The sequence below is a fragment of the Dermacentor albipictus genome, unplaced genomic scaffold (genome assembly GCF_038994185.2).
Source record: "Dermacentor albipictus isolate Rhodes 1998 colony unplaced genomic scaffold, USDA_Dalb.pri_finalv2 scaffold_30, whole genome shotgun sequence".
Classification (NCBI taxonomy): Eukaryota; Metazoa; Arthropoda; class Arachnida; order Ixodida; family Ixodidae; genus Dermacentor; species Dermacentor albipictus.
Window position 1 is genome coordinate 715,361 of NW_027225584.1, and position 14,665 is coordinate 730,025.

General features: G+C 43.2%; 1 protein-coding gene across 3 annotated transcripts in view; it reads right to left on the reverse strand.

Moving 5' to 3' along the window:
- Positions 1–933: 933 nt before the first annotated feature.
- The window catches only part of LOC135908428 (protein GPR107), a 212,254-nt gene continuing 198,522 nt past the window's right edge, over positions 934–14,665 (reverse strand). For 2 of the 3 annotated variants that reach the window (XM_065440204.1, XM_065440203.1), the window contains one exon: positions 934–2,087. In XM_065440204.1, the coding sequence (XP_065296276.1) occupies positions 1,973–2,087 (115 nt within the window). In that variant the 3' untranslated portion in view covers positions 934–1,972. The remainder of the gene's footprint in view (positions 2,088–14,665) is intronic. The other variant, XR_010566324.1, reaches the window with a different exon arrangement.

Consider the following 14,665-nt stretch of genomic DNA (forward strand, 5'->3'; position numbering starts at 1 on the left):
TTACGTTATACTGGCCCTACTCACTAAAACAGAAGCTGTCGATTATACATGTTTCAAATCAGCCATATTTATGTATGTATAACATTTGCCAAAAGTTTGAACAGTCAAATCGAGGGCCGGGCTATATGCAGGTTTTTGTCTTGAGATGCGGCTTCATGGCACAGCAAATTTCGTTTTGTAGTGTGCTTTCACGGCAGTGCGGTCTGTGGTGGCTAATTTCTCCGCCATCATTGTCGCCGAAGAGGCATGGAGCAGAGCCACTGGATGAAGGTACGACACAAACGATTCGCGTACCTGAGAATGGCGACTGTTTTTACAAAATTTGGGCATTGTATGCATTTACTTCCGCAGGTCACACGCATAGATTTCTTTTTTCCCTGGGTGTTGTAATAAATAGGTGGTGTCCAAAACTTGATGTTTACGACGGGTTTCTGGCTCCTGAAATCGCTTCTGCAGCATTCAACCAGTAAAAGCCTTTAACATATGCATTTTAAATTCATAAGGCACCACCCTATGGGGCGTGGATTTCGGAACCACCTGTAGGAGGCTGTGGCTTATAAGCGGACCCCCCCAACATATTCATTCATTTTGTATACTTCAAAAATTTGAATAGCAAAATTTCAGCTGAAGTAAATATTGAATAGCTTAATATTCTAAGGAATATTCACAAATATTGAATATTCACACGTATAATAAAATGAATGAACATTTTAATGTAGCTGCTGCAGCTGTGGCAAGAGGCTATACCAGGAAAATAGAAGCCATTTTTGCACAACGGCCTACATTAACAATGCCAAAATTCTTCTACAAACCACTTAATTTTATTTCTCAGTGACCAATGTTAAATGCTCTGCACACATCACAACCAGTCATCAGTAGCTGCCAAGTGTGACCAAAGAGTGTCTGATGCTGTGGGGAAGAAAAACACTGCTGTTTCAATCGCATTCTTTATTTGACATAGTCTAAACTCTACACAGATCAAAGCACAAAGGGAATACGAGATCCTCCATCCAGCACTGGTGCCCATGACTGGGCAGAAGTGGCGCTAGGCAGCATGTGCTATATATATATATATAATATATATATATACATATATAGAACACACAAAAAGCGTTTCTCTTTAATATCAGCTGGCTAGACTGATGAGGGCACCAAACGAGAATGTCTTATAAAGACCCACCAATTTGTTTTTACCCCATAAATTATTCTCGTACCATGCACCCTATGAGTGCAATACATTAAGGCTTAACTTAAGAAGGAAGTGAGAGGGAGAGCGAAAGAACAAAGAAAAACTATAGGAACACCAGCATTGAAAGCGTAGACAACGTACACGAGGAAGCTGCAATATTAAAGCTTCAGCTACATATAATACAGCAACATCATCTCAGGATACAACTGCAAAGAAAAAAGAAAAATAACAGAACAGTTTATTGAAAGATACGGCAAAGTGCATCCGAGCATAACATCTAACGTGCATTCCTAGCACACAACGCGTAGGTACAATAATAATAACAATAATAATAATAGTAATTATAATATTAATATTCATAATAATAATAAAGGCCCCCAAAAATTACAAGGCAAAGTGTGCCTCACATGCCTGAGTCCCCCACATGCATGTGCGCTTGCTAGGCTCTTCTGCTCATAACACTAAGCTGATAATGACTGTGAAGAATTAGGCATGATGAAAGTGACACAACTAGCGAGCAACACAGACCTGACAACTACACATGTGAATGCAAAAAGAAAAAGTGCCATGACATGTGATGTTTCAAAGAAACATGACAGAGAGAGAGAAAGCAGAGGAATGGAAACAACTGCTTCACAAAGAGTGAAACTCAGAATGCAGTCAGTGGGAAAGCAAAGATTTGTATCGGTACTGGCTGGTCTGGCGCGCATGCATGATTAGTGGCCAAACGCACACTCGCATGTTTTCTTGCTTGAGGATGGGAACTCCCTCTCTTGCCCCTTCTCAGTCATACTCGTGGCTGCTCTCGCGTTTGGTGGCCGTTGTGCCCTTGTCATCGTGAATGTCCCGGTTACGCAGCGTCTTGGACACATTCTCCGTCAGCCCAGTTTGAGTCAGCCTGCAATGAAACACAAGTTTAAAGAGGCACCGGAACACCTTTTGAACATGCAAATATTCACCAATGATTATGACACTCCCTAATGCAAATTTTGAGCGCAGCTGTTTAGGTGTTTTGAATTCGCAATATATTGTGGCAAAGAATTTGTTTCTGACAACAGGGTCCTCTCGGCAGCAGCTCAGTGCCTCTGCGGCAGACGAAGCACTTCCACTGGTTGCATCGCTCATTTTTCAGAAAGAACTGGCTTTGCATTACGATTTATATTGTTGCATGGTAGTGACAAGAACAATACAGTGTGGAAACTGTGAGTTACAAATTTACCTCTTTATTGGGCGAACCTGTGCCCAGCAAAACAATAACACTCAAGAACAACGATAGTGGCGAGCAGAGTCAGCGATAGTCGTAAATCTGATCTGGGGGCCAAATACATTGGTGGTGATTGTGTTGGTAATCGCTGGTGCTCATGTGGTTTCCACAAAGTGCTACACAATTTGCGCCGCGCATACAATCAGATTACAAAAAGCATTGGTGACAACAGCCAATGGATAAACTATCGATAATATTCGAGACACTTCTGATACATGCAGGCGTGTCGGGCGCCGAGGGATAACGTTCAAGATTTGTTAGCCAGTGAAAAGCAGTGACCGAAAAAAGATAAAGAAGTGAACAGACGACACGTAGCACTATGCCGTCATCTCACAGCGACTCTCACAGAACACGTCTTGCACGGCGCTATGCTTTTCTTCTCACACTTTCCTCCTCACGCTCTCTTCGCTATTGCCGCCTTTAATTCCCTGCTGCGATCTGCGTTGCTCTTTCATCCTTCGATGTTGTGCTCGGTTGCTCGGTTATGCTGACGCTTGCCGCAGGATTGGACGTCTAAGAGCTGCACTCTAAAACTGCCACCCAGCTAGCTGACTGCAGCAGAATGTGCTTAAAGATGACCCATTTCAGCCTCGTTGACAACCAAACTTCGCAGCATAAAAAGGTTTGGGGACAGGACAAATTTTTCTGAACATGCAAAAAATTTGCTGCTGTCAGCAATGGAACCAACTCCGCCTTTGTCATCTTCGCAGATGGCTTTGAAGCGCATATAATATGGCAAGGGTCAAACGCTGCACAATGCCAGTTCCCAAAACTAAGCGTCGTCGCAATGTATTGAGGTGAAGCATAACAAGAATGTAAAGGGGTTACTGTCATGTTACACAGCATGTACTCTTTAATTGTACACACGTGCACCCCCCGTGTCACAGTACAAGCACCGATACACCTCATAACTACACTGGCAGGCCTTCAGAGCTATTTCGGATGTGCCTGCCGTGATTAGGGCCCTTGGCTGCAGTAAAGGGCATGCATTAATTTTTTCGGACTGTGCGATTTTTCAGATGTTCTTGCGGCCCCTAGGGAGACCAAAAAATCGGACATCGACTGTACATTACAACACAAAAAAAAACTGTATGGTATGGGCTAATGGTTCATGAATGGCAGTCTGGAGAGTCTTTGTGGTCTACGAATGTTTTTCTATGGCCTGCAAAGCACGGACTCTTAATAGGAGTGTCTTTTTTTTCTAAGAGGCTGGATTACAAGACCAGATGGAACCATGTGGGTATAATACTGTATATACTCACGTAATGAACACTCTTTCTTTCCGAAAATACCAAAGCAAAGTGGGGGGGGGTGCGTTTATTATGTGGGGTAAATTTTACGGAAACTTTTTCTAAACAGGAAAATTGAAAAGTAGGATAGTAATGATTTGAAAAATGCATTACATAACTTACCTCAGAAGTAAACATACACATATACTATTAGCAAACCGTAACAGCCTTTCGATTGCACTTTACTGCATCGGAACCACCACACCAGTTGTCCAGGTCACCGGTTGCTTCATCCCCATCGTGGTTTCACAACAGCTTGTCCTTGTAGCCACTTCCGGTCATCTGCTGTTATCGCAAGCATCACGTTGAAGAACTGCTTTTTGGCACCTGTTGTTTTGACAAGCACGCTGCGTGCGTCTCTTTCCTCTACAACCCTGCTTATATGACAAAGTTAATTGGAGTCTGATCAGCATTTTCATTTTGTGCGCAGATAAACTCTCCGCCCCACAGCAGGCATATAACTCAACTTGGCGCCTATTGAACATAGAAAAACAAAAGAGAGGCACAAAAGCGAAACACAGACATGCGAATTCGGCACTGTGCCCGACTAGGCTCACCATGCCGACCAAGTAATGGCCGACCGTTCTACATTTGGACTCCCCCGTGCACTACGCCTGGCCGTGCATTGCGTATTGCGTGCATGCTCTCTGCTATTACATCACAGTAAAGTCCGTAACTTGCATAAAGTACTAACTGTTGCAGAGAGCCAGTTGCTTTCTTCTCTCTCAAGTCTGCAAGGTGCCTTTGTTCCGACACTGGCAGCAAGCACGCGTTAGGCGTAAAGTGCGCTTGCTTTAAACACACGTGCAAGTCTAAAAGATTCTAGTCTCTTTGAAAAACTACAGCACAGCTGTTCGATCACGGGACTGCGCATGAGCAAATTTGGGGGTACGATTATGATGCGGGGGAACACAAAATCCAAATTTTTAAAAGCAAAGCTGGGACTGCATTTATTATGCGAGTGTGTTCCTTCCATGAGTATATACAGTAAATAGCCATGCCCCCTTCCCTCATATGCAAATTACACAACTATATTTTTCTGGAGTCATTCAAAAATCCAGTTTCCCAGTGTGCCATCTGCAAGCACCAAGCAACTAGGTGAAAGGAAGTGATGTAACCTTTTGGCTGTACTTAGTTGGCTGCACTTAGCTAATTGACAAAATTGAAACAGGCCAGTTGCCCACACCACTGCTGTCATGCACCTAACTCATTATCATTACAACAGCTCCAGCACAGTCTCCTGCCCATGGATCCTTTCTCCCTTGTAAAAAAGCACAAGAAATCCTTGATGGAATAACAGTTGAGGACAATTTGTAACCAGAAATAGTATAATAAATGAATTACAGTAGAACCTCGATGATATACGATGAACCTCAGGACGGTGGGAAAGATTGTATCCCCCAAAATTTGTATCACCCAAAAATGAAAAAAAAATCAAGAAATTAGAGGGGATGTGGCAATGAAATGGCCAGCTTGCTCAAAACTTCCTTTTTTTAAAGTATTTTTTTTCCTCATAATCCTAAAATGTTTCTTTATCCCATGGCAAAATATTTGAAAGAATTATGCAGCAGAATAACAGAAGATTGTGCTTTTTTAGTGTGTTGGCTTCAAAATGGAGAAAAAATTGTGCTTCAGAGAGTGCTATTGCACTGCTGATTGTGCTGGCGTGACTTTCCATTGACGCGGTGATGCCATTTTGGTATCACCATAAACAGGAGATCAGAGATTCAGATATCCGCAGCACTGTTTTTCTCCATGGAGAAATAAAAGCAACAAAAGCTATTGCGAAACGGCGTAGACAGGGAGTAGAAGAGTGAGAGTGTAGAAGAATGAGGGCGTGCTCTTCGCACTCTGTATAAATGTAAATAGCTTGCTCGTGAATAGAGCTTGTCATACTTGTTGAACGTTTCCTGTCTGCTACTTCACCCCTGCCAAGCTACGTCACAGGAGCCTTGTGACCAGTGCATCGGAGTGGAAGCTCTGCCGGCCTTACAACAGCGAGTGCTTGTCGCTATCGGCACAGCGGTGCCAATAGTGAAAAGCACTTCTGGCAACAAGCAATTCTGCCGCCACGCACCACCGATGCACCATATAGTAACAGTGGTGTGTGCAAAACAAATGACGATGCCTACAATACCTGCGACAAGGAAGAAGCTTCATGTCACCTCCTAAGCGCAATGGTTCTTTTTTTCTTTGCACATCTCTTGCAGCAGACACTGCAGCTTCTGCGCTCAAAGAGGTGGACACGTGAATTACCGTATATAGTCGGTAATGAACACACTTCCATAATGAATGCACCCCCAACTTTCCTGTTGAAAATTTGTATTTATGTTTCCCTCCACATAATAATCACACCTCCACCTTTGGTCTTGCGCATTCCTACAATTGAATGGCCGTGCTGTAGTTTTTTGGAGAGACAAGAATCCTTCACTCTCCCACATGTGTTTACAGTGCGCGGCCTTAATCTCGATGCCCTTTGCTGTGTTGGAAATACGTAATAATGATGCCACATGAGAAATGACAAGCTCACGTAAGTGAAATTCTATGGCTAAATGATATATGTTGCACATCCGTTCTAACGGCACACATGGCATGGCAGCACACTGGCAGGGGCAGTGCGTTTCACGACAGAGAAGCTGACGGCAAGCCCATGATGAGAAAACAAAAAACGCGCAACTGCTACCCGCAAGAGCAACTTTAATCAGATGTAATATGACAGCATGTGTGCTTGATGTCCAACCACGCACGGGGCACGGGAGAGTCCAAGTTAAGAAGGGGTGGTTGCCACTTGGTCAGCATAGTAGTAGTTGGGTGTAGTGTCGAATTAGCATGTCTGTTGCTCGCTTTTGTGCTTGTCTTTGGTTTCACTGTGTGTGACAGGCCCTAGGTTGAGTTATACAGCTGCTGTGGGACAGAGATTTTATCTGCTCACAAAACGAAAATATTGATCAGACACCAATAAACTTTGACATGCCAATGAGCAGGACAGTCAAGGAAAGAGGCACATGCAGCATGTTCGTCAAAAGGTGGGAAAAGCAGCGCTTCAACATGATGCTTCCGATAATGGCAGACCACCAAAAGCAGCTGCAAGGACAAGCTGTTGTGGAACCACAATGCGGAGAAGTGGCTAGCTTCCTGGATGAAAGGTATGGCGGTTCCGATTAGGAGTGAAGTGCAACAAAAATGCTGTTACAGTTTCCAAATAGTATACGTGTACTTTTACTGCAAAGGTAAGTTAGCTCATGTATTTTTAAAATGATTACAGTCTTACTTTCCAATTTTTGCTGTTTCGAAAAGGTTCTCATAAAGTTTACCCCCACATAATAAATGCACCCCCCAACTTTGCTTCATTCTTTTGGGAAAAGAAAGCGTGTTTATTCGGCAAGTATAGTAGAACCCTGTTGATACGTTCGCATTATGTACGTTTTCCCGGTGCCAATGTTCGCAATTGAGAAAAAAAGACCCCATAAAGTTACGCTTATTCTTTACTGGTTCATACATTCCCGGAAAAAAAGATTTTTTTGGCACCAACGTTCAGTACGTTGCCAAACTGCGATTGTATGATTCGTTTTCTGGCTGCTAGATTCCATGTAAACAAGAAAATGTGTGAGGCGCATGCAATCGAAAACAGTATATAGCTGCCCACCACGGCAACATCATCGCAATACTTGCCCGCTCGTCTTGCATGAAAACACCTGCATGCACTGCCTTTCTCATTTCGGTACCAGCTAATCTTCTCTGGGGTCGTTGCAAGTGTCATTCACAGCAATCACCTTCAATCCCAATGCAATAAGCATCTTTGGCTATCTGTTTCACAGTGCATGGTGCCGTTGGAAGCGTAGTACATACTTTCAATAGACAATACCCAAAACACGCTGTCATTCCCTGTTGCATACGGCGATCGTATACATTTTCTGTGCGCTAGATCCCATGTGAACAAGAAAAGGCGCGAGGTGCGTACAGTTATTCTGATACCAGGAAATCTTCACTCGGGTCGTCACATGCCACATTCACAGCTATCGCCGCCAAACCTATTGCGATAAGCATCTTCACCTATCTGTTTTACAACGCGTGGTGCATAGTGCCATTGGTAGCGTACTGCAAGTTTTTAGTACGAGATAATCCGAATGTACTGCCGTTCCCTGATGCAGGTGGCGCAATGTGGGCATCGTGTTTCGTTGCAGCAACATTCGGTATCACCCACCAGCTTGATTTCGTTTTGGTTTCCCGTCGGCATCTTAAAACACCACGCAATAGGAAAACAACAAAACATGTCTCGGGGCCCCAACGATCGGCGCGAGCTCCGCATTACGTAGATGTCAATAACAGTTGAGTCTGTCAAATTTTTTTAGCTACTTCGGATCGTACATTTTCCTGTTTAGTACGTTTCTTCTCGTGGTTTTCCCCAAAAGACATGAACTTAACCCAGGCTTTGACAGAGACACCGTTTCTTCTCTTTCACAGACGATTAAAGAACTAAAAGAAATAATTTCAGAAATATGTACCAGTATAAGTGAGCTCAGAGAAGCCAACATTCTCAGACAACACAATAACTGCGCTGATAAAACATATTTCTGTGCTAGAAAACGACCATCAGGATGGAGTAATTGAGACTTGACAAAATGATGCCATCAGAGACAGCAGTGCTAAAAGCAGAGAGCTCTAACACAAACAACAGAATGTGCCATAATAACTTGCTTTTCCTCAGACTGGAAGACAATGAAAAAGAAACATGGAAAGAGTCTGAGGAAAAAATTATCAATTTCTGCGCTAGCAAGCTGGACATGCATCTAGAAGCAAGTGCTATTGAACGTGCTCATCGCATAGGCAAATACCGTCCTGAAAGAAAATGCCCAATAATTATCGAGTTGGCTCATTTCAAGTCAAAGGAAAACATTCAGGCCTGTGGGCAGAAACTAAAGGCAATGAACTTCGCTATACGTGAAGATTTTGCTCCTACTCGCATTGCACGTTCCAAATTGTTAAATTACATACGACCACAAAAATGCGCGTTCAAGCTACCTGTAGACAAGTTGCTTGTTAACAATAAGTGCTATCACTACAAGTCTACTCCTGTCAGCATGATTGAGGCTACGAGGCCATTAATAAAGGCGCATAGAAACAGCACATTCCAAATCACAACACACGAAAACGTAGCCTATCCCTTCAACTTCATCTCGCTATTGTCCCTCATCTTTACCTCTCCTTGACATAGCTTTCACTAACATGCGCAGTTTGCTACCCAAATGAGAACAACTTCGCAGCTTCACTCACGACATCGATGCCGACACAGTATTAACTGAAACGTGGTAAATGGAGACGTAAGAGACAGTGAAACTTTCCCTCCAAATTCTGACTATGTTCTCTATCTTTCTTCATTTCCTTAAAGACCCTACACGGGGGTATTACATAAGGGGTGGGATTACAACAATAGTTAAAACAATATTAGTAAAGGTGAGAGAATCGACACTTCTTCCATGAATGCAGATGAACTGGTGATGGCAGCGATGTCGCAAGGAAGGCCGTTCCATGGAGTCTACAATTACACGAGGGAAAAACGAAGATAAAAAGTGACAGTGCACGTCTTGGGGCGAGCGACACTTAATGAATGACCACTACGATGTGATGTTCATGTCAGCGGTGAAATGTATGGTGTGATGGTGAGCGGACTGTAAAAAAATTTGTTAAATAATGATAAGCTGGCGATACGACGGCGATACAAAAGAGTTGGTAAATTGGAGTCTGCTTTTAAGGATGATGCGCTGATGTCATAAGAATATGCTGAGTGAATGAACCTAGCAGTGCGATTCTGTACGGCTTCAAGGGCGTTAATAAGGTAAATTTCTTGCAGGCACCAGACAGCAGAAGCGTTTGTATTCAAGTTTAGGTCTGATGAACAATTTGTATGCTAGTAGTTTTACGTGGGGAGGAGTTTTTCGTACGTGGTGTTTAAAAAATCCGAGCTCTTTGTTAGCAGATGTTATAACATTATACACGTGCGAACACCAGTAAAGGTCGTGAGAAATAGTGAAGCGTAAGTATTGGAAAAATTTAACTGGTTCACTAGGCTTGTTTTCTATTACATAAGAGAATATGAGAGGATTTCGACGGTGGGTTACTGACATTGCTTTGCATTTAGAAGGACTCAGTAGCATTAGCCAGTCGTCACACCAATTTTGAATATTGTTTAGGTCGTTCTGAAGCAATACTTGGTCACTGGCGTTAGTTATGGTGCAGTAGACAACACAATCGTCGCAAATACGCGAATGTGACTAGAGACATTAAGTGGTAGATCAATAATATATATTAAAGAAAAGAAGGGTCCTAGCACAGAGCCCTGTGGAACACTTGATGTTACAGGAAGCGGGTGAGAAGCACTATTATTGATTTGCACAAACTGTAAGCGATTAGTAGGAAATCCTTGTATCCATCTTAGAAAGTTAGGGTGAATATTCAACTGTGAAAGTTTTAGAAACAAGTTTTGGAATTTTATCGCCATGATCGGAGCAGCCGGAGAGGAGGGGGCATTTTATTAGCTATCAGACACCTTCTCACCTTCCCTGATCAGTCAGGATGATAACCTCGAGCTACTGTGAACCTGTGGTTACAACGGTCCTGGAAAGACAATTTTTGGCATGTGCTATAGGCCACCAGACAGCATTCTGTCTATCTGCGATTTACTCTGTAAAGCACTAACCGACATCACTGGCAAATTCCCTAACTGCTATTCACCTCTTTGGCGACTTCAATTACCCTAACATTAACTGGCCTCTGCTTTCCGTAACTTACAGGTCACCGTTGTCCGAGCTAAACAATTTATTGATATCATTCTAGACTTCAACCTGCATCAGGTGATATCATGTCATACTAGAGGGGATAACACCCTTGACCTTAGCGATCACAGCCTCATCCATATCTGCATGACAACAGCACTTAAGAAATTAAGTCACCCACAACAAAAATAATAAAACACTACAAAAGGGCGGACTTTGAAGCCATAAATAATGAACTGCAAAATTTAAAAAATGATTTTCAGCAGTCTTACTTATCAAGAACTGTTGATAGCAACTGGGAGCTTTATAAGAATGTATTGCTCAACTTGGGAAGCAAAATACATACAGTGAAAGCTCGTTAATTCGAACTTCAATAATTCGAATTTATGGATAATTCGAACTGTACGATTTGGTCCGGCCAAGCTCCATAGAAGCCTATGTATAAAAAAGTCCGTTAATTCGAACGCGAGAAGGTTCCCTCACGGATAATTCGAACTACGCTCGCCTGGCACACGGCCAGAGAGACGCGCCTACTGCCTACACACAAGGCTGTATTGCCTCTGAAACGGAGAGAACGGCGACAAAAGGCAAAATCGGCCAAAAATCTAACCGACGCGGCGTCAGCCAGAAGGCAGCGGCGGCTGCCGCCTCTCCGTTCTACGTAACCTCGGAGACTTCTTGCCCGTTGCGAATCTCGGAGGCTTTGCAAATCTTGTACAGCTGCCAATCTTGTGCGGAGATGGCACGGCAAGCTCCAAAACACAGCGAATCAAGTACGTCGCAGCTGCGCTTGCAATCAAGAACCAACGAATCAACGCCTTCGCCACCTTCACATGTTCAGCGCCTTTGTCTCGGCAGTCTTCATCGGTTGTGCACCTCTGTTTTCAGCTTAGGAGGTATCGGCCGTCGCAATTCATTGGGATGGTGTTAAGCGATGGCAGTGATGGCGTGTGCCCGCGGCACACGCCATCACTTTCTGACACGCCAAATTTCTGACTTGCCCTACTGCTTCCAAATCGCAGTGTACTGTAGCCCTCCTTCACTTTCGTTAGTTCGAACTTTCGTTAATTCGAACTGAAGCGGCTTCCCCTTGCGGTTCGAATTAACGAGCTTTTACTGTATAACAATTCTCATGACATCCGACTCTAACAATGAATCGTTTAATAAACGGCTCAAAGCTCTCCTTACTAATAAGAAAAGGCTTTACAGAAGAGCCAAACCTACAAATAACTCGGAAACATGGGAAAAACATGAACTGTGCGTTAACCAATATATTCAGGAGCTGACGATAGCCAAAGATAACTTTTTAAATCATGTCTTCTGAGGATTCTACAATCAAACCCCAATAAATTCTGGCGCTTACTTTCAGTAAAGACACATACTAGACAGATTGAACTAACAGATGCGAATGATAATCTCATGAACTTCGAGAAATGCGCGTCAGCTCTTAACGACTACTTCACCTCAGTTTTCTCCAACACTAACGACATTCCCATTGAACCAATACCACCACTTTCAGTAAAATTAATGCCAGACATCAAGATCAACCCTGATGGCATATGTAGCCTCATTCACTAAAACTAACCACCTCAGCTGGGTGTGATGGCATTAACGCCAAAATACTTGTTAGTACCGGTAACATTTCCAGCCAGGTACTACACCTAATATTTATGCAATCTTTAAAGAGTGAGAACTTGTCCGACGACTGGAAAAAAGCCCATGTCATACCAATCTCTAAGACTGGCGTACACTTCCGCATTATGAATTATCGCCCAATTTCTCTGACAAGCATTCCTTCCAAACTTCTAGAACATACCTATAATCTCATCCAACTTAATGGCTCACCTGGAATCTATCAACTTCTTTTACCCTCACGAGCACGGCTTCAGAAACCTGTTTTCATGCGGGACCCAACTAGCAGAGTTCACCCATGACATTCTGCAATTCATGGACTTTCACTTGCAGGTTGATGCCGTTTTCTTGGATTACTCAAAAGCGTTCGACCACGTTTCCCGCAATCACCTACTTCAAAAACGCGCACCTATCGGAATCCTAAATGGCTTGCTTACCTGGCTTGAACAATTCTTAAAAGGGCGCACACAGTTCACCTCTGCAAATAACCATAATTCGTCCCTTAGCAGTGTAACATCGGGTGTGCCACAAGGCGCTGGTTTATCGCCTCTACTTTTCCTTCACTACATCAATGACTAACCTGCTAACATTAAGAATAAATTATGTCTTTTCGCGGACGACTGTGTCCTAAATTGCTCTATCAAAGGCTCGAATGACATCACCGCACTATAACAGGATCTCGATTCCATCGCAATATGGAGCGAGAAATGGTTCATGACGCTTAACCTTACTAAATGCAAAGCTCTGTCATTCCCCAGCAACCACAGCTTAACCAGTCACAACAACACAATATATTCAGCTCTTATTAATCAAGCCCCGTCCTACAAATACCTCGGCGTTCACACGACATCCACACTATCATGGTCAACTCATATTGACACCATCTGTTCTAAAGCTTCACGTACCCTTGCATATTTAAAACGCAACCTGAAAGCCGCATCACCAGAAATAAAAAAGCTAGCATATCTAACATTCATACGTCCACAGTTACGATATGCATCATCTAACTGGCACCCTTCCCAATCATATCTTACCTATGCTATAGAAGCAATACAAAATCGCGCTGCTCGGTTTATAACTGCCAATTACTCTTATGAAACCAGCATAAATGCACCAAAACGTACACTTGAACTACCATCACTTGCTTCTGGCCAGATCATCTCTCGTCTCGGCTTGCTTCACACCTTTTATTACCATCCACACTCAAGGAATTCCCTATTAAATCCTCCCTTACATACATCCTCTCGCTTAAGTCACAGTCATCCCATAGCACAGAATAACACCCGATCATCTGCCATGGACACTTCATTCTTCCCTGATGCAATAACCCATTAAAACCATCTCCCAGAAGATATCGTGTCATACACTGACCGTAAAACGTTCAGCAAAATGTTAAACAACCACATTGCTTAATTACCGATCCCACCCACCCTTACTCCAACATGATGTTCCCCTTTTCTCCCCAATTGTTCCTGGCTTGTTTTTTGTTTATTGTTGTTTCTTTCCACTTTGCACATTTGTTATAACATTGTCACAAGGATTAAAGCACTCCCTTATGTAATGCATTCGGGCAGTTAAGGTGAAAATAAATGAAATGAAACAAGATTCTACTGTATATTAGCATTCCAAAATGGAAGTGCATGTATACAATGCTGTCTAGAAAGGGCAGGCCATGCGGCATCCCCGTGCGCATGGAGGTTACATTTCTCCGCACACATAATGTCCGCAGAAAGAAGGATGAAAGTAAGAGACGTGCCTCCTTTGCTAGGTGAAACTTGTCTGGGTGGAGCTTGCAATAGTTTGACATAATAGTTCTATGGAAACGCACAAGGTGGAGAGAAGTAATTAGATAAGGGAAAATGAGACGTCCACCCAATCCAGGGGCGTAGCCAGGGGGGGGGGGGTCGCTTATGGGGCTTTAGCCCCCCCCCCCCCCCAATATTTTTGTGCTGTCATGCACCACCAATCAAAACAGACCCCGTCGCCGGAAATCATTCCGGATTTTGTATAGGATGTCTTTTTTATGCTCCAAAAAACATTTCAGCACGATCATTGCGAACTTAGGCTCGATTTCGAGGCAATGCACATGCAGCGGGAGTCACATAAAGCCGGGAGCCCCATCCAAGCACAAAGATTCAAAGGCATTTTGATGGCGAGCGGGCTCGTCGCGGCATCTCGCGTAAGCCGCGGAATGTATGGAGTGCATAGATTTCAATACTGAAATTTATGGGTGTAAAGTTCTTATAAACTTTTCATGTGAAAGTGCATTGACATTTCCAAAGTCATGCTTTAAGTTTTCAATTCTGGTACATTGTGGGTTTAATGTTGTTACTATAACCATTTGACGCTAAAGGTGCATTGACTTTTCTAAAGTCATACATCAGACCATACGAGACAAGCCAAATCAACACACCATCAGACAAGCTGACTAGAGTGTACTACTCTAAATATGACAAAGCCTGCAGCGAGGTCTGACGACACAAAGCGTTGTGGTGGTTCATTTGTGCCATCATGTCAT